The following is a 25300-nucleotide window of genomic DNA, read 5'->3' as shown; positions in this document are numbered from 1 at the left end:
GAGCAGGCTGTGGCAGGTTGGTTCCTGTTGCCCAGCGGTCTGCCTTTGCGGCTCTACATGCAGTGGATTTCCTTCGTGCTTTCACAGTGTGAAATTGATTTGCATTGCTTGTATCTGCTGTTGAGGGGTTAGAGCTCAGTACCTGAGTTCAGTTCTAGCTACGATTAGAAACTGTAACTCAGGCCAAAGAAGCAATTTTTACAGTTCTCTGAGTGTGCGTGGTTTCATCTTGTAGATTTCAGTCCCAGAAAATTTCCTGAAAGCTTGCCTGCTGTTATTCCTCAGGAGTAGGATTGCTAAGAAAATGGAGGTTTCAGCAGAGATAAAAAACATGGCCTCGAGATCTAGTGGGATCTGGTGAATTCTCCTCCTGGGAAGATGTGAGGAGGAAGTGTGATTATAATCCTACCTGCTCTAGAATGGGGGGCATGAAATATAGGACCATTCATTGTCATGTTTAACACAAGTTCGATAGGAAGATAATACAGAAAAGTCTATTTTTAATTATGTAATAACAAATGATCTTTTAGATGCTTAAATTGTACTTATAGCTTACACTCACATAAGCTTATACCCCGTGACATTAACAGATTTCAAAATCCATGTCTGCATTGATTTGCAAACACTTGTTACATAAACAAACAATTGTTATTTCACAAATTTAATTATGTACTCAAGTCTTAACTGTGTGTGTTTTAAAATCCAGTAGTGGGTTTTGATAATAGATGCAGGAAAGGAGAAGCAAGGTATTTCATTTTCTTGGCCTCCTCATTTTCACATATGAAGCTTGTTTAAATCCTTTGGGAAGAAAGAATGAATTTAACCCAGTTTTTGTGAGGTGCTTATGTGAATAAAATTGTTTTGCTTGACTTCAAAGCCTGAGAGGACTTCCTAAACCCCTCATTTTTGTCTACATTTTTTTAGGTATATATTAGTTATGTTTATGCTTAAGGAGTGGTGTGAGTGATGATAGAAACTTCTTTGATCTGCCTAGATTTAAAAACAAACTAGATAATTTGGAACTGGAAATAGGACCTAAAGTAGAAAGATAAAAAAGGACTGTTTGAATATCTTCATTTCAGAGAATAATTATTTTTTCTGTTTCCATTTTAGGAAGTCTTCTTTTGCTTCTGTTGCTAGCTTCCCCAAAAAGATTTCAGAACCTTTCTCCTGCAGCCAAGCGTAGGAAATAATAGTCCTTTAAATATTAAAAAAAAAAATTGTAAAGATCTTTGAAAATATAGTAAATGCCAGTCTGCCTTTTGTTTTCCTTCTGTATGCACATGAGGTCCAGTAAATAGGTACTCACTCAAGAGTGTTTTGCAGCAAGTCTTTTGTGGCTGGATCCATATCTGGAAGTGAAGGGCTAGAAACTGAAGTATGCTAAATGTCCTTGTAGTGATTTTTTTTGGAATTTAATTCTTCCAGTATTTGTATCAATGTCACTTACCCCCGACTGGAGCCAGAAGAGGTAGGGTATGCATTTGCTTACATGTACAGTAATCACTAGCTTAACTTGGTGTAACCCTTGGACAAAATACAATTTTGTATTATCACCAAGTCACTAGGATGAAGTCACTGCTAATCAGGATTAAGATGAACATAAGGAGCAGTGGAAAATTTCTTGCCCTGTACTTGTTCTGTTCAATATGGCTTCCATATGTTCTGTTCACTAAGTCATTTCTGAAAGCCAGTAAATATAGTTATACATTGTTCTGAGGGGTTGTTCTTTTTGTACAGCACTGGCTTTTCATTTCAGAATCATCATTTCCGTAACTAGAGACTCTGTAATCATTATATTTGCTAAAAATACCAAGTGTTTAAAAATTACTTTCCTTGTTTTACAGAACACTTCACCTGCATTATAAAAGTGCTGTTCACTTTATTATATACTCAAGCCTTGGCAGCACTTTCTGTTAAATGCAGTGTTGAAGATAGGATGGCATGGAAAGAATCAGGAGCTCTCAAAAAGGTTGGTTAGTTTATTAAAACATTTATGAAATTATGCTTAAGTATTTCTGGTAGGAATGTAGATACTTCTGTTTTGCATGTAATAATTTGCTTCTGCTTCACAGAAATCCAGTATTTTGTTTCTGTGTGTATAATTTCTGCATGGTTTGGTACATGATGAGACTTAAAAGTTTCACAATTAATAACTAGTTCCAAAACTGAGTTTCAAATTTGAGTCTGTATCTTTATAGTTTCAGTCTCTACTTTGTTGCAGTGGTTGTAATCAGTAAATGCAGCTTTCCTTCCGGTGAAATTGAAGCCTTCCTAGATAAAGCATGGGCATTGATCTGATGCATTTCTTTACAGGAAAAGCAGGCAACCTTGTCGGAGAAAAAACTCTCTTGACTTTTCCAACTTGCCTGTGCTATTTGTGGCTAGCTATATAAATTTCTCTCACTATGTGGTCTAGAGTGCTCATGTGATGAAGAGACAGAGAAGGAAATTTATCACTATTGTTTCCTTGCCTTTTGGTAGTATTTACAAGTAAAGTGACCATGCATCTTTCTGTTTCAGTTCAGCTGATTGAATGCCAGTTGCCACCAAAGACAAAGTTCCCTGCACTCGCACCAGCATTCATTTAATCCTTCAGTTAACTTTCTACTCCACAGATTGATTTTCCCAGAAGGTCAGAAGAATGCCAATGTCAGACCGAAGGAAAGGATAGAAGTGTTGGGACCAGGAGAAAAAAGGGGTATTACCCCTCTAGACAACAGCTGGGCCTTAGATGTAAAATGAAATGCACACTGAGAAGCATGACCTGCGTTTTCACATGTAACTTAAATTCGTCATCCTGGTCAATCAGAATTCCAAGGTCTTAAGGACAAATTATCTGCTGGCCTGCTACTATGAGAATTTTTTTTTTTTTTTTGCACTGGAATCACTGGACAGTACTTAATTTTGTTAGCTCCCTATCCACCCCTTCTTTCAATACATTGTAATTTTCTTAGAAATACAAAGACATTTGCTTGAGGTTGTTGGTAGTGATAACTTTTTTTTCATCGTTTACTTAAGTGATTCTCAAGTGATACAGTATTTTTCACTTTAAAGCACTGAGGACTGGCCAGTGGTAATCACACAGCTCCCTGTTCCACTCTCCCAGCCCTTTGGCTGTCCTTCTCTTCTTGAGCCTATCCCTTGTCCTCATGCATGTCATGGGGGAAGCTGGTTTTTAATTTAGAAATCCAAGTTCTTTCTTTAAAGTTTCTTTAAGCCACAGTGGTTAAAAACATATGGTTCACGTTGGCTTTTTCTGCTCTGCTGGTAAGATTGACATTTTAATCCTGGGATGACTACACAGATCACACCTCACTTTTGTCTGTGGATAATGCCAAATGAATCTATTTCAGTTTGGTATTCCAGACATTAAACATCGGCTGAAGACTCTGCTGTATATTTATGCCAAATGATCAAGCAACATGAAGAGTTTAATTTCTCAGCAGGGTGAGGTGGATATTGTATTTTTGGAATCCCAGTTCACTCTCATTATCTTTGCAAGGTGTGTTATGGTGTCATAGGAAGCACACTGTAAATGCCTGTGGAGTAAACTCCCAGGAATAACATAGGAAGAAGATTTGTCTTAACTGCTGATTTAAGTGTGTGTTGCCTTCTGGTTCTTTGACTATGAGCATAAACAGCAAGTGTGCTGTCCCAATATGAAAGGTGAAGACCCCATCTAAAATGGAGAATGAAAGTTGATGTCAAAATGCACAAAAGAAACCAACTGATGAATTACATACATCATTATGTACTGAAGTATTTGGTGTCTTTAAAGAATCACAGTAATGTTCCACTCTGTTGTTGTTTGTTGTGTTGATAATGTACTAACAGAACTCAAAATTCATATCCAGTCATGTTTTTCCTGGGCAGAATTTATTCTGACTTAGAAGAAAATATTTATGAGAATACTGCCTTCTATTTCTTAAGGCTTTCTATAAAATTGTTGCCTTTAAATGTAATTGCTATGGCAAAATAAAAGTGCCAAAACTAAGTGGCTATTTATTCTTTACACTAAATATATTTTCCATCTGTAGTAGACACTGTTCATTCCAAACACAACTTTGTACTTTCTGATAGATTCATCTTCATTTCAAATACGTAGCAAGTGTTTTGTCATTCATCCGCGTTGGTACATTTTAGAAAATTACTTAAAAAAAAAAAAAAAAAACGTGTATTAGAATTCAAATTCTATCAAAACAAGATGTATCCATAAAGTGATTCTTTCTAGTTTTAAAGTAAGCATTTACATACTCACAGAGAAAACATGTGAAATGCAAACATTATAAAAGTGTTGTTGTAAAACACTCAGTTCAGTGCATATGTAATTCAAGTAGCAATTTCCTGCCTGCCGTACAAGAAGATGGGGTAGGAGACCCCGCAGCGGCAATTCACATTTCACTCTTGAGCTAAATGCACTCCCTTTCTGTAAAATTATATATTTGGGGGGTTTTTTAGCATTGTGTATCTTTGTAGGTCAATATTCATGTGTTTATCAAAAGGAAATATATTTAATTGCTGTTGCTATTACAGAAGCATTTTCTCCTTTTCATGACCAGTGCTTTTTGGATTTCTTTTCTTCTCATTTGCAGGATACATCCAGTGGAGAAAAATCTTGGGAAGTATTGCTGGGTCATGTGATTAGTGAACTGTCTAAGGGGAAGATATATGAAGAAGGAGAGACTGAAGAATTAGCAGTGGTATTGGCAAATTTCTGGAGAATTTATCCAGCATGTCCCCTTGAAGTTTTTTTGCCTCATTGTTATAATGATTTTTCTGTGATCTTGCTAAAGACTTGCAGTACAATTCTTTATTTTCTAGATCAAAGCATATCCCTTGGGGACAGTTTGCCTGTGCAAATCTTTCTTGTAATAATAGCAGATGTGGTCAGTGCTGTGTTGAGAAAGTTATTGACAAATACTTATTATAATTATGGGGTTTAACCATATATATGGGTTTTAATCATATATATTGGTTTTAATCATATGTGTGAAAGACCTTTCAGAAACTTGGAAAAGTGAATATTTAAGTAGAAAACCCATTTGCCAAGGGGGAAAGAAAACCTACAGAGGTATTTCAGATTATTTATGAAATGCTGGCCTTTGGAATGGATGTTTGATGCAATCGTTTATATAATATGCTTTAAAAAATACTTGGTTCATCTTGGAGTTTCCATACCTAGGGGATAACATACCTGGGACAGAATTTAGTAATTGCTTCCTCCCATCTAGGTAAATCCAGATTCTGTAGAGTGCTATCTGCAGCAGTTCTGCCTGCCTTTCCTCAGGATCACAAGCCTTCTTCAACACCATCTTTTTGGAGGGGATTTGCCTAGTTGTCAGGTACAGAATGAGAAGGGCACACTCAAATGTTTCCACATAAAAGCTAGAGATCAAAACTTAGAACTTTAAGGTGTCTTTTTCACTGTATATATTTTCTATTCTAAGATGCTTTTTAAAATCATATTTTATAGCACTACAGTTTTCAAAAAAATGGTATTCTTAAACTTCAGCAAATTCATGCTTATTTAATTAGGTCATAGGTGCTTGTCTCGTAAAATACCAACATACTTTTAAAACTTGTCCAGCATTTGCAGAGACGGTATAATTCCACACAGAATGGAATTCAGTACTAATTTTCTTAGTGCCTCTTAATACTTCATTCTCAGAGACATTGCATCAGCAGACAATTATGTTTAAGTTCCATGACTAATTTAAGTAGACTTTACTGCAAGTCAGCTCCCTCTTTTGCTTGCCTCAACATCATCTCCTTTGTAAAACAGCTATTAGCTAGTTTCGGGTGCTAAACAGAAAAAAAATTATTGTGGAGTTTGGGGCTTTCTTGTTTGTGTTTTTTGGATTTGTGGTTTTGTGGGGGGTTTCTGTTTTGTTTGTGGGGTTTGGTTTGGTTTGAGGTTTTTAATTTGTTCAGTTGATGGTTCTGGGGGTTTTTTTCTGGCTTTTTGTTTTGTTTCAAGGGTCCAGTTTGAAGTGATCTGGAAAAATTGAACCTTCCTGTGTCTCTAAGCATGACTATTAGCATCTTAGTAATAGAATAGCTTTTTTTTGAAGTAGGTACCTTTCTAATAAACTATTTAAAAATTAAGAGCCTAGGTATTAATCTAAACCTCTCTGATTCCATGCCTAAAAAGGAAGATGAAGAATTCAGTGTTCTTGCAAGCTGCCTGGGTCTGTTACCATCTTTTCAGTCAGCTCATCAGTTCACCAGTGCCTCTTGTCTTGACTGGCCCATGCCAGCATTTGACATGATATCACAGTGGTGCTCAGAACTGGCTTCATTTGCAGATAGACATCCAGATCAAGTAAAGGTATGTAGCAAAATTATTTTTTCCAAAATAGTCACGATATGGAAGCAGCTATTTATTGCTTGATTCATTATGCACATATGCTGTTGTTTTGGATCTGAGAATATAACTTGTAAGTGACAGAGAAATTGTAATTGGAAATATTAGTTAGTGGATGTGGGTTGAATTGTCTAAAAACAGGAATAAGAAGACCTGTGTGGTTTTTATGATTGCTGGAGACAGCATGTAGAAACACTATCCTTAGATAGTGCGCCCATATCTTCTGCACCTGTAGCCAGTAAAGGGCAGGTAATAGAAACTTCAAGAAAATATGTATCAAAACTTTTTCTTGCCTATTTTACATTACTGATATTTTTGAGCATCTTCAGTTGCAATACTGAAAAAGATGAAAAGGATAAAAGCTGTTTAATAGTTACTGATAAAAGATGATACATTTTCTCTGAAGGTTAAAGAAATAATACCAAGACCTGAGTTAGGGCAACTGAAATAATCAGTTGTGAAATGGAAATGTTTCAACATGAGTGCATTGTTTTTATGACAAAGCTGCATCTCAACAATTCAAGTCACCCTCCCCTAAATCTGTGGTGTCAGGAGAAGGCCAGATGCATTCCTCACTGCACCATGATGTTCCTGTGAAAATTTGAATACTCAGATTAATCTCAAAATACAGTTGCTGCTAATCTGATAGACATTATAGATTGCAGTGAAACTGATAGCATTCTTCCCATGATTGGAAAGTAACCAGGTACAAATGGTTTCTTTTTCTTTCTTCGCAATTTAGGTTTCAAGGTCATGCACTCCTAAAAAAAAATTTGAACCTTGCAAAGAAGATCCTATCTGACCACTATGCCCATCAATTATAAACACAGAAAAAAATTACTACATTGAAGGAAAACATATTACTGTTTAAACCCCCCCCCGCAACAACCAACCAACCAAACAAACTCCAGCATAAAATTGGACAGTGTTTTTAAGAGCAGATGTGTAGAGTTAGGCTTTTCAAAGCAATGTTTAATGTCTTACCAAAAATTGTGAGTTCTGGTAACTTCTTAATGGCTTGTGTTCAGTAGAGTTTTGAAAAACAGGCAGATGTCTTCAAATATCATTTACAGAGCCTAACTTCAGAACTAGTTCTGTTTTTGAAAGTTCGAGTCTAAATTTTAGCTGGGAGGCAGCTTTCATAGTTGATGCCAGGGTTTGGGAATAGCACACTGATATTGCCAAGCAAACTTAGTGCAGGGAGTGAGAGTCTTTCCTGGAGATCACTCTTAATCCTCTTGTTTTAGCTGTGAAGGTTTTTGCACTTAAAATATGTCACATTTAGAAAACATCCTTGGGAAAAGGCTAGTGCCCATTTTGTACCTGTTAAAAAGGATGAAATACGACTGCAGTTGAGGCAGGGTGATCAGCCAGGAGCAGGTGACTACTATGAGGTGACATTTGACTTCTAAATTCGTGAAATGCAAAAGAAATGAGAGATTTTTAAACTGCATGTTTCTTATAATTGGTATTCTCTTTTTTTAGAAAATACAAATGCTTAAACAAATGCACAGAACTGATATATATTCTTACCTTATTTGCAGGCTTTGCTTATCCAGGAACCTAAGTGGGACTTGCCACGCCTCCTTCAGTTGCCTGAGAATTACAATACCATTTTTCAGTATTATCACAGAAAAACTTGTTCTGTTTGTACCAAGGTTCCTAAAGATCCTGCTGTTTGCTTAGTTTGTGGTACTTTTGTATGCTTGAAAGGACTATGCTGTAAACAACAGAGTTACTGTGAATGTGTACTGGTAAGAGAGAGTTAATTAAAATTCTGTAATTGATTCTCACACTCATTAATAGTTGTTAACTCCATTGCTCAGTTTTGATGATTTTCTTTTCAAAAGGTGTTTATATAATCATAGAACAGTTTGGGTTGGAAGGCACCCTGAAGGCTCATCTAGTCTAACCCCCTGTGATAAACTTTAGTGCTTATTTCTGAGGGATAGACCTAGACTGGATTCTGAGGACAATTTACTTGCATAGCAACCTATTTCACCTTTTCGTAAAAGTCTTAATTGCTAAAATGAATGGATAAATATAGGTAGTGCTATTCATAGAGAAGAATGACATACTGAACAAAGCAAGAATTACTAAAAAAACATTCTTACTAGATTTGTAGAGCTGTAGACTAGATGTGTGAGCATGGATAGAGAAAGCAAATGTTTAACAATACAGACTATTGTAAAAGAGGTAATACTAAATTTTTCTGAATATTTTCTCCTTTTCTTGCCATCTATGGAAAATATTTGGTAATCCTATACGATTTGCTGTACAGCAAAAAATTCAAAATAGCGTACAGAATATTTTTGCTTATTTTTTGTTACTCAGTTTTTACATAACAAATATCCTCCCTTTCTGAGTAGGGAAACACAGGTGTTGTTATGGCAGCACAAGACACTGAATTCTAGTTTGGATTGAGGATTTTGGGCCAGGCTGTTATTTGGCAAACTGTTTCTTAGTAAATAATGTGTGCATGTTATTTGAAGCAAAACGAAGTACTATTTTTTAAATTTCTTCTGTTACAAAGTTGACAGACATTAACAGAATCTTTGCACTCTTGCCTTTATACACCCATAACATTACAGCATTCTCAAAACTGTGGAGCTGGGACAGGAATATTCCTTTTGATTAACGCATCTGTAATCATCATCATACGAGGCCATCGTTTCTGCCTTTGGGGTTCTGTTTATCTCGATGCACACGGTGAAGAAGACAGAGATCTTAGGTAATGTTTTCATTACAAGTCTGTTTCATAGTTGGTGCCTCTGTGTAGATCAGCTTTGTCTTGTGACATGCAATAACAGATAATAATAGATCTCTACCTTTCTCGTGTGGAAAAATGGAAAATCCCCATTTATTGCAACTTGGACTGACTTTTATTCTCTTGGGTTTTTGAGAGTTTTTTGGCCCAAAGGTGGTGTAATCATGATCATTGAGTTTCACCAGGCAGCCAGCTGACAGATTCCTATGTTGCCATTCTCAAGACAGTTAATTCTGAGTATTGTTTTAGGAAACACTTATCTCCCAGTGTTGTTGTTTGGCCTTTAATTGGACAATGCAGTTGGATTCAAGTGTAGGGAAGGAGCATAACTTCCAAGCTACACATTACTGAGAAAACAAGTGATGGTTTCTGGATTCTGCTATCCAGTGTAAGGAAGGGAAGTCCCAGCAATTACCCTACCAGAAGCAAAACTGAAAACCCCTCACCAACAAAAAATGCAATAAAAATGCATGTTTACCCTGCAAAAAAAGTTGTATGAGTATCATGTATTGATTGTATAATGAAGCATCTTTCCATTTATTTGGCATTTTAACCATTTATTTTCTTCTTGTTCTCTTTTTTTTCCCTCCACAGGCGTGGTAAACCCTTATACATATGCAAGGAAAGATACAAAGTGCTTGAACAGCAGTGGGTGTCTCATACTTTTGATCATATCAATAAAAGATGGGGGCCACATTACAATGGCTTGTAAATCATCATCATCTGCACACCATATAACTGCTGTTACCATGAATGAATGCATCTTGGCTGACAATAGCTTTAACTGAATGGGAGTTTAGCTCTTTGGCTCGGGCTGGAATTGGGTATGGGCATAAAAGGGAAATGGAACTTTGTCAACATGTGAAATCTGTGCAAAATGAGCTGTTGTTGCTACTAAAGAATGATACAATAATTGAAATTAAATCCTCAAAATGGTGTGAGCAATCTTATTGCACTCAGTAGTCTATTTTTGTTGTGTTTTTAAATCCCATTATTGTTAAGAAGCACAAATTTTACTTGGAGTTGTTTACAGGCTCCAGGGGTAGGTGTCTGGTTTTTATTTTTCTTTGCATGGAGTTGAGTTTTTAGCAACTTTTGCTGAAACGGTGTATATGTCTAGTACATCTATGAAGTATGTTGGATAAAATTTCTTTGCCTTTTTTGTGTTGGCTTGAGGTTTTTACTTGATAGGCATCTGTAATTAGGTCTGTAAAATGACTGTGAGACTGCATGGTAATAATTGGTCTGGAAGTTGAATTTTAAAGAGTATTTCACTTATAGAGGTCTATTGAAATATTTCAGGCATTACTGAAAACTTACATGTTCTCAGGAACTTCATTTTTTTTCTCCATAAGTAAGTGAAATAGCTGTAAATTATGTATCTTACTGCTCTTCATGTAATCCAGAACACACATTCTGTCTTCATTTTTTTTTCCAGGAAGGAGCTTTTCTTTTTTTCATATCAATTGAATAAATTGTTAGTGATAACATACAGAAATTGCTGTATATAGAGAATTTGTATGGTGCCCAACATAGCAGATCCCAGTTACAAGCATAACAACCACAAGCCTGCCTATCATTCCAAACCAGATGTATGTTTCAGAATGATTGGATTGGGAATGTGCAGGCTATTCTAAAAATCAAACACAATTTTGTATCTTTACTGTCTTTTCAGGAGGTTCCTCAATATTGTATTTGTTTAAAGTAATCACTGTTCTTTCTGATTGGTTTCCTAAAAAAGGAAAAATAAAGAAAATTCAACTGAGGTAGCCAAGATGAACTACCAGTGCATGTGCAGCCTCGCTGGATGAATGCCAAAACAGTTTATGCTTAGAGGACTAAAAAATTCATGAGAACAGGCATGACTGGGCTAAAACCCATAGTGTAAGTAGATAGGAAAGATTATAGTCAAAATACTGGTATGTAATATATTGCTACTCTTGTTTTTCACAAGTGTTGGACATTTGCTGGCTATTTCATACAGTACTACCAAGCAGTTCCTGGTAGTTTTGACATCCACAGCTTGTGTGTAAAATAAAATTTATATGTGTAAAATAAAAACATCTTATGATAAAGCCACATATACAAAGAAAACAGTTCCCCAGTGGAAATAATTATATAGTGAAAAGTGTATAGGGGAAATAAAATGACTGTATAGCAATCAAGAACAGACCAATGGAAAAGTAAGTAAATACAATGACTTTTTCTGGATACCTGCAATTTGAAAAACCCTACAATAAAGGATACTGGTTTTTATAAATACATATAAATATATATATATATATATATATTTCAGAAGTATTACAGTACTTCCTGTAAGATTAGAATTACTCTGTTTCACCAACTAAATGGCTGTGTTTTTTCCAAAATATTACTTTTTTGATACTGTATTATAAGTTCTGCCTGTGATATTTTTGCATTGCTCATTAAGAATATCAGGCCATTTTGTAAGTGTGGTTAAAGAGCAAAAAGATTCTTTACATTGCCAGCATAACATTATTACAGGGCTCATGAACTCGAGTGATCTGTAGTTTGAAGCTCCAATGCTATATTTACAAGAGATAATGTGTCCAGAATTTGATTACTGTGTTTTATTTAAAACAGAATGTTCTCTGATTGTGCATATGGATGTGAAGTAAAACTATTAGCCTTAACTTTAACATTTGGGTATTTCATAGTGGTTATTGTAGTACTGGTGAATTAGTCACCAGTTGATTTAAAAACAACAAAAAATTACTGGGTTGAAAAATTGTACTTGAATATCCTTGCATGCTGCTAAACAAGAATTTTTATTTCCCCCGTAACTTTTTAAATCCTACTTTATTAAGCTAACCTTGAAAAATAACAGATCCAAACTAGAGTGGTGTGTGTGTATTACTCAAATGTTCTGGTGTGATATCCTGTATGAATGATCATTTAAGTACAGTACATTACTGTAGACTCTAAATCAATCTTTATCACACATCAGAAGAGTACAAAACTAGGAATACAGTAATTGCCATTGTAAGATATGTTAATAAAAGTCTACTGTCAATCTGTGTGTTCATGAAATTTTTTCTCTCTACCCCAATAATGTAAAATGACACTGAATTCCACCCAATAGCCAGGCCGTTCTTCAAATGTCAAAATCTTATGCATGCAAAGTACTTTGCATAGAGAGTAAGCCTGGTATGTATTTTGTTACTTACAGTCATGTATTTTGTAATACTAACTTGGATTATTTTACTCATAATTATAGCACTTAAAGTAGTGCTTAAAGTTTATTCCAGCTATTACAGCATTGCTGCTGCACACTGCTAAAGTTAAATTGCTGAGCTGAGAAACTACTTCGAGAAAACTGCTTGATCTTTTCTGTCAAGTCTGTTTCTGGAATAACTATTACTTCAATTTGATGAATGTAATATTTATGTACTAAGTTTTTTCTTTTGACCTTTGAGAGATTAGGTGGAACAGTCTTCTTTTGACCTTGACCTTTGGATAACAGCATCTTTCCTTTTTCAGTGGTGGCCTGAAATTTTTAATGAATATTTTCATCACCCCTGCAATAGGAATCTTCTATAACTCATGGTATTTCACAAGGAAATTACATTTTTCCTTTAAAAACAGGATTTTTTCCTACAGTATCCAACAAATGTTATTCTTTACTTCAGAATCCCGTGAGATCAGTTCATGGTGTGTGCACAGCTGCCAGAGGAGACTTGAGTTTTGTGGTGATCTTGATACGATTTCAGTGTAATTTTCATCTAACCCAGATTCTGCAGTCCTGCTTTACACTTTCTTTTCTCAGAGGTGGGGGCAGTGATGAATAGAGCCTGTCTGACTGTTAGCATAGATGAGAATGAAACTATGCTGTTTGCAAAGAAACCCACAGGAATGACCTGAGCCAGTGTGTGGAGGTTCACAGCTCTTAATTATCAACCACAGGATATAAGGAAGTGCACGTAATCAGAGGAGGCTGGCTCTGGGTGACAATCTGTGTTGAGTTTGTTTTCGTTTGAGTGAGGTTGCTCACTGCAGTCAGTGAGATCTGTACTGCTGGGCTGATGAATGTCTCCTTTTGGTAGGGCACAGTGCCCTAAGTCCATACTTGCATGTTTTCTCACATGGGCAGTAGTTTCCCTGCAAATTCTCTTACACTCAGAAGAGTCCCAACTGCTGTGAGTTCAGCCTTGTGACTTACCCTGCCTCTTCTCCTACTGCAGTGTCTAATACATTTCCCATTATAGGTTAACTTTGACTCATTACTACTAAATTTTCTAATAATTTTGATTGAAAACAATTACACTGGGTTTATTCCTCATGGTTGGATTATTTTTTTTAATGTTACAACAAAACAAAGCAAGATAATCTTCAGAGCTTAAAGCTGGAGAAAAGCAAGTATTCTTCATGCCCAATACTGAAAAAAAATAGTTGAATTATTTACTGTCCCTACATTTTGGCCTTAAATCTGGTGACCAGATGTGTATGTGTCACATTTTAATGTAGAACACAACTGTGTACTGAAGCACTTGACAAACCAGAACAACATGTTCTCAGGGATTACTTATAATTCTGGCAAATACCTAAAGTAGATAATGAGCCTTTGTGTCTCTTTCAGGTGTCAAGGAATATCCTTTGCACGTGGCTATTGAAGCCACTAATAGTTTGCTGTGAAAACTGTTACTTTCCTTCTGTTTCTTTGAAGAACTGGAGCTCTCCTTTCTTTTGTGCCTTTGTTGTCTCCATGTTGTATATGCAACTGCTTTGTTTGTGTAGTATTGCACAACAAAAGAAGCCTAAACCAGCTGGAGAGCCCTCTGCAACTGTACAGCAATACTTTGTGAATAAGATGGCATTTTCTCAGGGTAATTAATGCAGAGATAGTCAGGGGAGTGCAGCTTGAAAATTAGTTTCTAGAGACTCTGGGTGCTTTCTTGCTCTATGGTGCTGGTCATTTTAGGTTTGTTACACATCAGCTTTGAAAATTTAAAACTAACTTTGCATTTTTCCCAGGTATCTCCACAGGCCCTAAAAGAAACTGAGAACAATTTCCCATTGTTCTCAAGAGAGTTTAGTATGGAGCTGGTGTTTTAATCTCAGCTCTGCAACAAGGTACTTGGTGACAATGCTGGTGTAAACATACACATCATACAAAATATAGACATGAAGGTTTTGTTAAACTAAGATCTTCAGGGCAGCTGAAGGGACTGTTAAGTATTGTTTCATTTAGGTTCTCTAGCAGTCTCCTTTATCCTGCTTGTTTTTTCTCAACTTGTAAGCTCCTTTAAGACAGGGAACACCTCCTGTTTACATCACTAAGTAAGTAAGTGCTGCTCTATAATGTTAGATCAACTGGTATTGGAGCAAGTCCAGGTAGTATGATCTTCCATCATCAGTAAATATATATATGCACACAGGACTTAAGTGAGATATGGCCCTTTCATGTTTCATTTTCATGCTTTTTGCATTTTTTCAAACTTTGCTTCCTTCAACCTCAATTGTCCCTCCTCACACAGATATGCTGGTAGTAATCAAAACAGGAAATTAAAATGGGATTGTTTCCCATACTCAGACATGACTGGACAAAATAATACCTCTTCAATATCTCTACGTCATCTTTTTTGTCCAGCCAGAAGCTGCTATCTCAAGAAATACTTTCTGAGAGTTAAAGAAGCTTATTGCCTTTCAATACTTAGTGCAGTATTTGTAGGACTGATACTTTCCAGCAGGTGACTAATGTAATTGAAATAACCTTCAGATACCTGGCTATTCAGAAAAGGTTCATACTTCACTCTCTCCCTACGTGGACTGGATTTTTAGTTACATAACTAAAATAGTTACATAACTAAGACTTCTTACAGAACATTTCCCTTACACGAGAGTATTTAAAAAAAATAAATTAGAAGGATGCTATTTTAGCAGCACTTATTTCACAGACTGGTGTTCTTTCTGTTTTAATCCTGGGCAAAATTAGGGACTATTAATCAGATTACTGCATGTAATTTTACAATTCCAATCTGTCTAAACAAGTAAGAAATCCAGAGCAATCTGAAGCTAAGGTACTACAGTAACACTGCTCTTCTGTGGGAGAATGTTTCTAAGAACGCTGGAGTACATTTTTCACTGTATATTGCAGAGCTGTGTTGCATCTCATCCTCCGAAACATATGTCAAAATACATGTTATGTGTGTGAATACCAAGGTGGTTCCCTAGCAACAATAAATAGAAGAAAGCTCAGCCCATTCAAGTGATTTGCCTTAGTAAGTGTGAGGCAGCAAAGATGGATTTTGAATACTAAGGGAACTCACTAGCTGGAAGAAGAAAAACAGCAAATAAAGAACTGTAGATACGTCTTACCCAGCACTGCTATTGTGTACATCTTAATTGAGAATTTGCATAAGATATTCTTAATGTGAAATACCATCTCATTTTACTCTTTCCTCTGCAGCTTTTAATTTTCTGTACTATAGAGGGATAAAATGTTGCCTGTGGGAAGATGTAAGGAGAAGGCACTTTGGATAAGTTCATCTTCCAAACTTTATTATTAATGTCCTATGTGCTCATAGGTAGCATTGAGTGATACAGGACACTCAGTAGCTCAGATGTTCATCCACTAAGGGTAAATGCATAGATTTAAACATAACAGGCACATGGTGTGACTCTTGGGGATGGTCCATGCAGAGATAAGAGTTGGACTCTGAGATCTTTGTGGGTCCCTTGCAAGTCAGGATATTCTGTGATAATAATTTTAAAATAATAATTAGCTATGAGATGTTGTAATGGCACTCCCAGTTACACTACTGCTGCCTCTGTGACGAAGGCTTCACAAAGCAAGAGTAAGGATTACTCTTGGGAGCATCACACTCCAGCTTGCAGAATAAAGAGTGTTTTATAGTATTTGGGTAATGGGACTTAGGTTACAGAACAGAGTAGGTACCACTAACTGTGGTACACATTGCCAGCTAGACTCTGTGGCTAATTGGTATCTAGAGTATACAGTGTGTGGGCTCTTCTATGTATATTTTTGTTGTTGGCTTTTAAAAAAGTCCTTTAAGTCACCTTCCTCTGGAGTTCAGAGTCAGAAATGAATCCAGTATAATTCCAACTCACTGTAGTTCAGCAGTGCTATTTACATTTCAGTGCTATCCCTACACCAGGCATTCCATCTCCTCCCCGCTTCTGTTTCCACGTGTCTGCCTGAGGTCTGCAGTTTGTGCTTATGATTTGTAAGGGCTGGACTATGGTTATGTACCTTGCACTTCAGTCTTGGCTAGAATTGTTACATTATTGACCTGCTTTTCTGCTTTTTCCTGATGCAGGTGTAATTACTCTTTAATGCTGTGCTGCTACCTACGTAGTTTTGCTGCACTTCTGTAGTCCTTAGCTGAATACTCTGCAGCTGTTGGTTTCTTTAAATCATCTTCAAATATATGCATAAAGCTCTAAAGTTTTTCTCACTACTTCCATTGATTTCAGAGACAGTGAAATCCACTCTTACATTAACATTGCTGGTATGTAATTTCCTTCACTACTGAAGAATTTTTGAATGGAGGTTTTCTCCTTTTCAGTCTCCTTTGCTGTTTTTTGCTTTGATCCATGCAGTAAAACTCAGTTGCTTTGCCCTTTCTGTCCTCAGTATTCAGGTAATGCAGTAGTTTCCTATTCAGGATTTTTCTTCTACTAATTCAAAAGAAGAAAACTAGATGTCTCAGCTGGAGCAACAATCTTTGTATGCAAGTATGCACAGACACATTAAATGCAGATACTGCCATTTCAGATGTCAGTTTAAAAACATAACTGCCACAAGATCTTGGCTACCAAACCTCTTGCACAGTTTGTTTTTTTCAAAATGGTAGCAACCCTTAAACAAAGTGCATTTGCATTTATTTAAAAGCTAAAAAAGGAAAACTAGAGCAGCACCTGTGTGACTTGGTAGGACAAGACAATAAAACATAATACACAGTAACTTGGATACTTAAGACTTCACAGTGCTGTATCTGCATACCCAAAATTCAAAACTGCCTTAAGATTTTCATGAAAGCAGTATGCATTTCAGCAGTGTCCTTAAAGTCTTAAGCACTGTTTTTCCCCTTCCAGCAAACCTGTTTACTATTATTACATTCAATTCTGATTCACCAGTGTTTATGATGTGTGTAGCTTAATGCAATCATGCATTCTCTTTGTAATCACAAGTCTATCTCTGGGCAAAGAAAAGTGTACACAGAGATGAACAGGTATTTAAAAAGCAAGAAGTCCTCCTAACTTAAAAAGGGATTTACTGTAGTGAATAGTGGTTGTGCATATCCATTTAGATAACGAGATTTTAAGATTATAAATCAGAGTAAGACAATGCATCTCAACCTTTTACTTACAGAAGGAGTAGGTTCCATTATAATGATATGTTTCCATTTATAATTTGTTGGTTACATGTTATTTTACAAGTCAGTGTTGTATGACAATTTAAACATTAACAGATTGCCAAAAAAACTCTAGTTAACATATAGCAACTGAAAGCTTCTGTGGACTACACTTTGGACAACCTCATCAGTTAAATTCTGTAGATTACTGCCTATGAAATATTTTGTTTCCATTCAATTCTTGAGGGTATAGCATTTTATAACATTTCATTTAACAATAGCTGGCATCCAGCCATGACCATATCAATGACGAATTATTTAATTTTCTAATGCAGTCTAAAGCAAGGCTAGGAATGGCTTGCATTAGTGCAGCCATTGTATAACAAGTCTATCATTATTGCACTTGTAATCAGAAGTACTACAACAATTAAGAGCTATTCTTTTTCTACCTGAGATTTGCAAGCGACAACAAAAAGTAACAGCTGTGCTTTAATATGGCTTGTTTCTGTCTGGCTTCAGAATAAGCAACATTCCTGTAAACTGGAGTTTAGGATGGACAAGTCTTCCCATTACTGCAAACACTAACATTAACCTGTATAGCATTACAAAAATGAAAGGGTTATGAGATCCAATATTTATTCCTGCTGAAATGCAGAAGTTAGGATTAAGATAAAGGGGGATTGGGCTGGGTTTGGGGAGTTTTTGGGGGTTTTTTAATCTTAAATTGCAATAAATTAGCTGCCTTTCAAATTCTGCATTATGGTATTTTGGTGATACATGGATGACTACTGACGAGTTGTGAAGTTGTTATACTTACAAAACCACTGCACTGAAAATTGCTTCATCATGGAAGACTGCTGTGTGTTTGGAAATCCAGTGTGGGATATAAGCATACCACCTGTGTAGCTCCAACCCAGTGTAGTTACCCATTGCAACTGTACCCTGACTGTAAACAGGTATGTTCAACAGGCTGGCAATGTTCAGAAAACATTGTTTGGATTCTAGCTGGACAGCAAGTTATCTAGTGAAAAGGGATTAAAAAACCATCAGCATAAGAACAAACGTAGGTACAGGAAGAGAAATAAAATTAAGAAACAAATGAGTTTTGTAACAGAACTCACAAAGGTCTAGATTGTATGAGCCAAAATTACGTAGCAATAAATGAGGAAATTCCTATGTTTCAAAAACTAACATAAGAATCTGGGAGAAATGTGGGAATATCTAGAACTTCTAGATTTAATTATCAAAGAATTCTAGAGAATAATGAGGAACATGCAAGGCATACATGCAGAATACTGCATGAAGATGTTAATTTTGCTGAATCTTGGTGCTTCTTACATGGTAAGGAATATTCACATTTCAGAACTTTATGCAGAACTGATGTTCTAAAGTATGTTATATAACTTTCATAAACTGAGGGCATGTAGGATTAAACATTTGGATCCACCTTGGACAAGCCTGTTGATGGTCAGATATGTGTCTAATATTACTATTTGCTGTCTATATTACAATTTGTTGTCACACTGTTTATATAATTCTGTATACAACAGGGCCATTCACTTAAGAGTTCGGCTCAATGATCCTGCCAGGTCCCTTCCAACTTGGTGGTTCTGTGATTTTACAGTTGCTGACAAAAAGAGAAAATAATGACTTATGATGAAGACTTTGTATTCTACAGTGTACAAAATTTCAACAAAACAATAGTGTGAAATGGAGCACTGCCCAGCAAAACTTCTGGAGACTCTTGTATCACCTCAAATTAATGCTGTGATGGGCTAAACTCAGAGAAAATGCTTAGGATTTCCATTTTCTACTGACTATCTGAATCAAGGTTGGCATCAGCTAGTTTTGATAAAGGATTATCTTGACATAATTTACTAGAATGTGGATGGCAGGGGAAAAAGTGTGTCTGTAAGATTACAAAGCACAGAATTCACTAATCAAAAGAAGGGTAAAAAAAATTACCTTGGTCATAATGATGATAGTTAGAAACTTGTTAACACTGGTACAGCAATTGGTAAAGGTAGTGCTGAAGGAGTGTTGTAGAGAAATCCACTGCTCCTTGGTCTTTAAAGTTTGCATCTTATATAAATACGAAAAGATACACGCCATAAAGCTCTCATACTTTTTTTTTTTTTTTTTTAAATTATAAAGATTACTTACAGTTAAATACACATGAGAATGAATACCATGCTTGAAGTGGTACTGGAACTGTGGAATGAGTCAGCCCTTGTTGAAGCTGATGAATACAGCACTCTTTGTAACATTGTATGAGGCAGGTACAGTTACAGCCGCGGAGGAAGAACCAAAGGGGGTCACGATGGGCTGGCAAAACGCAAAGAGAGAACTGGTGCAGAAAACTGAGTGGGAGGGAGCCCCCGTGATGTGTTCACTTGGAAAAAGCATCGGCATATTGATCAAAAGAACAACCTCCCGTTTTTCTAAGATTTTTTGTAAACAAACAGAAGTGTCTGAGAGAAATAAATACCTGAATTTCTTCTCCTGAATCAACCTGAAAAACGGTTATGACAGAACTCAATTAAGACAAATAGGTACAAAAGGAGAAGCCAAAGACGGGAGCTCTCTCCCACACTCACAGTCAAAGGGGAAGAAATACTTTATAAAATCCTTTCCTTCACCAGGACCCATGTCTCAGAGCACAGACGGAGCTGCGCTCGCAATTCATTGTTTTCCACAATTAACTAAATGCACAGAAGGGGACTGAGGCGTTTAGTTCCAGCGATTCTGCTAGATGTGCACCTCTACGCATCGGTTTTATTTCTGTAAAAGCTCACTAAACATTATCTTTCCTACACGGCGTTAAATGGACTTTTTCCCGAGAGCCTCCGGCCCTCCTCCCGGGCTCCTCGCCGGGAATCCCCGAGCCGCGCCCGCCCTGAGGGGCCGGCACGCGCCGCCTCACGGGGCCGAGCGCCGCCCCCGCTGCCGCTGAGTGCGGGGCTGCTCAGCGCTCGGTCCGAGCAGGCGAGTGGCAAATTCCGGCTCCTCAGCCGTGCAGAGACAGGGAGAACACTGTCTCTCAGGTGTGCCCAGCTCCCGCCAGGTCTCCGGCCCTGCGGGGCCGCCCGCCGACGGCTGGGGTGGGGGTCGCACCTCAACTGAGAAGGGCTTTGAAATGGCGTTCGCCGTTTGCCTTGCAGTCCTCTGGCGCTTAGAGCCGGGCAGGGGTTGTCACCTCTCTAGCGAGTCGGTGCTGGCAGGGCTTGTCACTGCCGCCGGGAGCTTGTCTTGGCCCCAGCGAAGTCTGCGCTCAGCCCCGCGGACTTAGGCGGGGAAGGGAGGTGGCCTGAGCCCCGCTGAGGTGGTCCTGGGCTGCCTGGGGGCACGGGTGGCAGCGCCGTAGAAGCGCTGCTACTGAGGCTGTGCGGGTACACCGCCTCCGAGAGGGCGACCAGCTGTACCTGTTTTTCCAAAATCATAGGTAAGGAATGCTCAGGAAAAAAAATCTCCATGATTAAAAATGGCAGAAGATACTACAAGGCAAGAAGTAAGTAGGCGTGATACGGAATTCAGGCCCATCGGGACAAGGCCATGAATAACTGAAGAAAAGTTTCTGTAAGTTCCCTAAGTAGATCTAGCTCTAGTGTATAGTGTTTCCTTAAGCGACCTATAGTAACTAGTGGACCATAATATACATTGCAAATACTATGGTAAACTTCATAAATTCCTTCAAGCAAATCTTCCTCCTGGGTACATACACGTATGCAGTTACTAGCAAAAGAAAGGAAAGGTACTGTTATCTGTATAGTGCTGCATGCAAATTGAGGTAAGACTAACTTAAAATGTCTTCCTCTTTATTTCTCTGAAGTGGTGCATTTATTTTTATGAATACAAAATGGTTTTTAGTTTTCATTTTTAATGCTAGGTTTTCTCACTTCACTTGCCGCTTTAAAAACTGCACTCTGGAATTTCAGTTTCATTGCACTGAAAACCAAGGATCAGTGTTTTGAGGTTTTGTGAAGTTATTAGGTGGGAAACTGTGTTCTTGTACAGAAATTTCAGTTAGCATGATGCATAGTATAATAATAGAGGTCACTGTCAGCAAGCTAGATGTAGTTGCTGAGCTTTTTTTTCTGTAAAAAGCAGTAAATTGTATCTTAACCTACTGTGGAGTCTTATAGAATGTGTTCTGAAAATACACAGAATCCTTTTTCAAGACCCTTTTTGTATTCCCAAATTGAAGTCCAGCTTAATGTCAAATTCAAACTGTAATGCAGTTAATAATCCAGCTTTATATACTTTAATCCTTCAAATGTTAATCCAAGTTGGTGTTAATTATTGACATTGTAGCACAAAAATAAAAATAGAGTTCACCCAAGTTTTATTCAAACAATAAAAATGTGGCTTGAACCAAGCAGAGGTATTTTTCCCTTGGGCTAAGATTTTCATATCATAATCTGGCTAGGAGTCAAGGTGAATATAGCTTTCTAAAAGCCATTTCTGACCCTTTTAAAAATGGAAAGTCAGTTTAAATGCAAATGGATTGTTTTAGAAACAGGGAAAATATGAACTTCTGTGCTGATATGTGCTGCTCCACGGTGTTCCATGGTTAGGAAGCTGTAGGAACATTATCTGCAGCACTATGTTTGTGTGCACTGGAGAGAGGGCCACTGGGTGATTCCTTCCTCAGCATTATGTGCTGCCCTGTTGATGTATGTGCACAGTAAGTGAATTACCCAGTACCATCCAAAATCTTTGATTAGAAGAAATATTGTATCTATATTACTGACTTTCTGACTACAGAGAAGAGGGATTTAGTGAGCAGTGCAGTGGCTATTTGTTTGCTTTAAGAGCTTCCAGGACGGGTTTTGCAGTGTTTTTGCCAAATGCTTTCACGATAAAAAGTTCGTTGGACAAAGACAATGATTCTTGCTGTGGTAATGCCTGGAGAGGCTCACTAACAAGGGCCTCCTGAGTGCAGGCTTGTCTGGGGAATAGAAACATCTTGTGTTACAAAGACAGAAGTTACTGTCGTTACCAGCCTTCTGGCCACTGTGGGACTGGAGAAGAGGGGAGTAATGAATAAAGTGCTAATACCGTGTGCGGTGCTGTGAGCGTAATCAAAGAACATTTGTGTATAGGAAGGGGCTTTGAAGTCCTGAAAGTTATCGTAATGGTTTGCTTTTGTTCTGCTTAAAAGTTTGGTTGGTGTTTTTTGTTGTTTAGGTTTTTTTTAACCTAGCCCTAGTTTTAAGTTGTCATCTGAGCACACTTAGTGAGATAGATTCTGTACCTGTAGCTTCTCTGTCATTAGTTCTTACAAACTTACCCCCCCTAGAAGTGACTTCTCGTGATCCAAGGAAATAACAAGGGAAGAGGGCCTATGGATCAGTAACAGAAAAGGAGAAGGGGAGAAAAAAGCCTCATAACAAACCCTGAACATAACTGAACAGGTGAGCACTAAACTTTTTCCAATCTACTATACAGCTTAACTTCAATAACGTAGAGCCAGGGAACAGAAAGATGTCTTGGGCTTGATTACTATAGGGAAGTTGGGAATGCTCTGCACCTGCAGGAACAATCAGCACGTAATTCAGTAGGAATTTTTCTTTTGTTGTAACTGTTTAACTCCTTTTCATGAGTTTAAACTGAACTGTACTGCAGCAGAATAAACAAGCTGCAATGGGGCTGGCAATCATCCAGGACACAAGTTCAAAGTGACATTTTTAGTAAAGACTCCTGTATTACAGGTGAAAATATGGAGGCATATTCCTCATAGTGCTAACCTGAGGACTCATTTGCTGTGATGGATTATGTCTCTGCTGTTTGATAAAGCCATGTAGCTTCTAAAATGGAGAGGGATGATAGGAAGAAGGTAAGGGAGCTGCAGGAGGAGAATCTAGAAGGACAGAAGAGTGCACAGTGAGGGTGATGTCACCTGGGGGGTTACAGCGTGCAGCTGAGGGAAGCATTCGTTCCTCTGTTTGTGGACAGTAGGGCGACTGCTCTGCAGGTAGAAATGGAGATGGATAAATAAAATGCATTAAATCAATCTCCTGCTAGTTCCTTCCTAACTTGTTCTGCTTTTCGTGCACCTTTCACGTCTCTGCGCAGCTCTTGTTTTGGGAGTTGAGCATGTGACGTAAATAGTGAGGACACACAGTGCTACATCAGAAATCTGTAAAATAATTTGAGAAACTTTTGTTGTCTATTTGTGCAAAATAGCTGCAAGGAATTTTTCCCTCTCTGGGAAAGAGAACTTCTCTGAATAATGCATTGTATAAGGCCATACATGCTTTCCTTTTGCCAAAGCTGAAAAGCTTTATGGCTGTAGCTAGAATGGCACTGCTCTGGGATAAATGTCTGACAGTATAAGGCTGAGCTTTTCCATCTGAGTCCTGCACAGTGGGGAAAAGCTCTGCTGAACACAGCTGAGAATTGGCCTGTGGTAATGGCATGTGGTGAGGGGGGAGGAAGCACATTTTTTATTCGCTGCTGCTGCTTTGTAAAGAACAAGTCATGTCAGTAGCTTCTTCCTAGCTGGTCCTCTTTTTTTCCACCCCTCATCTAGTTGTTTCTTCCTCAGACATGGCCTCTACCCTGCTGTGTGGAGAGGGAGTACTGATATTGTGTATGGAAAAAGGAGGCATTTGCAGAACTACATGTATGAAAACAGTGGACTAAGCTGATTTTACAGTATTTCTTAGGAAAGAGACGAAAATTCAGGAAAATTAATTAATCTTCTGAAGCATTGTAGCATACTGACTGTGGAGCGAGGTGCATTCAGTACACTGGAGAGTGTGGAACATGTTCAGCCTACTTGAAATAATGGCATAATTACTGCTATCAGTCTATTCAGGCAGCTGTTTGTCTAATACTATGCATGGACACCTTTTTTGTTTGGTTTTGCTTCGACCTTTCTCACTTTACACACACTTTCCACAATTTACAAGAAAATTTCATCTCCTTCAGTCTCATGCTACTGCAGCAGAAACAATAGGGATTCATTTACCCCTCCAATTCACAGAGCAATGCTTGCAGTAACCCCTGGAGATTTCTGTAGTAAGCAACCTGAAACACTTGAAAGGGATATAGTTTCCAGAGGGGTCAGTGTTCATGTCTGAGAGCTTAAACAATATATTAAGCTGGGCATTTTGGTGAAGAAAAAAAAAATTTGCTTGTATTTAATCTGAACTGAATTACTATTGCCACATTGTGTGCAATGACTGAAAATAGTGTATTAAATAGCAAGGTCAACTCTGTAAAGCAGATAGTATCTCTGTTAATAAATACATACTTCCTGCCTTGTATTTACTTGGAACTAATATTAATCCTTGTAATTCAGGAACTAAGTATCCATCTTCCTTTGTGTCTAAAGGTGGGAACCAGCCACTTTACTTTTGGCTGCCTGAGAGTCAAACATGGAGGGTGTTGAGATTAAGGTATAAGAAAGAAAGGTGAGTTCCAAGTAAGGGGAGGCATTTGAGTAAGCAAAGTATATCTCTTGGTCCCAGTTTCCCAGAGGCACCATGCAGACAAAGAGTTTCTGATACGTACTTTTCCTGAGTGATGCTCCCCTCCAGGCTCCATATGCTGGTCCTATTTTCTCATTGTTGTGAATGTCAAGTTTAAATGTCCAACTTCCATGTGGATATTCACATTTGAATGCTTAAGATGAGTCCTGTGTCTCCCACTCCTAGAATTAGGAGCCTAACATCTAGACGGAAGAGTATGAAGTGCCTGAACAGATAATATAATTTTCTGAATGCTGTCCTAATCATTAGTGTCTGCTTCATGGCATTGAAAGTAATAAGAGTTCTGCAGAACAGAATACAGAGGAACTAGAAAATTCTCTCTTGAGAGGAGAAA

At 37.7% G+C, this 25300-nt stretch overlaps 2 protein-coding genes across 25 annotated transcripts in view; both read left to right on the top strand.

Annotated features, from left to right (window-relative positions):
• Positions 1-12168, top strand: part of UBR3 (ubiquitin protein ligase E3 component n-recognin 3) — a 109334-nt gene extending 97166 nt beyond the window's left edge. For all 4 annotated transcript variants that reach the window (XM_048308933.1, XM_048308932.1, XM_048308931.1 and 1 more), the window contains 7 exons: positions 1848-1972; positions 4596-4703; positions 5235-5345; positions 6155-6331; positions 7912-8121; positions 8959-9098; positions 9729-12168. In XM_048308933.1, coding sequence (XP_048164890.1) covers positions 1848-1972; positions 4596-4703; positions 5235-5345; positions 6155-6331; positions 7912-8121; positions 8959-9098; positions 9729-9846 — 989 coding nt within the window. In that variant the 3' untranslated portion in view covers positions 9847-12168. The remainder of the gene's footprint in view (positions 1-1847; positions 1973-4595; positions 4704-5234; positions 5346-6154; positions 6332-7911; positions 8122-8958; positions 9099-9728) is intronic.
• Positions 12169-20423: 8255 nt separating this feature from the next.
• MYO3B (myosin IIIB) overlaps positions 20424-25300 on the top strand; it is a 253079-nt gene continuing 248202 nt past the window's right edge. For 12 of the 21 annotated variants that reach the window (XR_007204844.1, XR_007204839.1, XR_007204843.1 and 9 more), the window contains exons 1-3: positions 20532-21046; positions 22770-22884; positions 24810-24888. The gene's annotated coding sequence lies outside the window, so the exon portion shown is untranslated. The other 9 variants (XM_048309836.1, XM_048309837.1, XR_007204841.1 and 6 more) reach the window with 7 other exon arrangements.

Source organism: Corvus hawaiiensis, chromosome 7 (genome assembly GCF_020740725.1).
Source record: "Corvus hawaiiensis isolate bCorHaw1 chromosome 7, bCorHaw1.pri.cur, whole genome shotgun sequence".
Classification (NCBI taxonomy): domain Eukaryota; kingdom Metazoa; phylum Chordata; class Aves; order Passeriformes; family Corvidae; genus Corvus; species Corvus hawaiiensis.
This window is presented reverse-complemented; position numbering and strand designations above follow the sequence as displayed.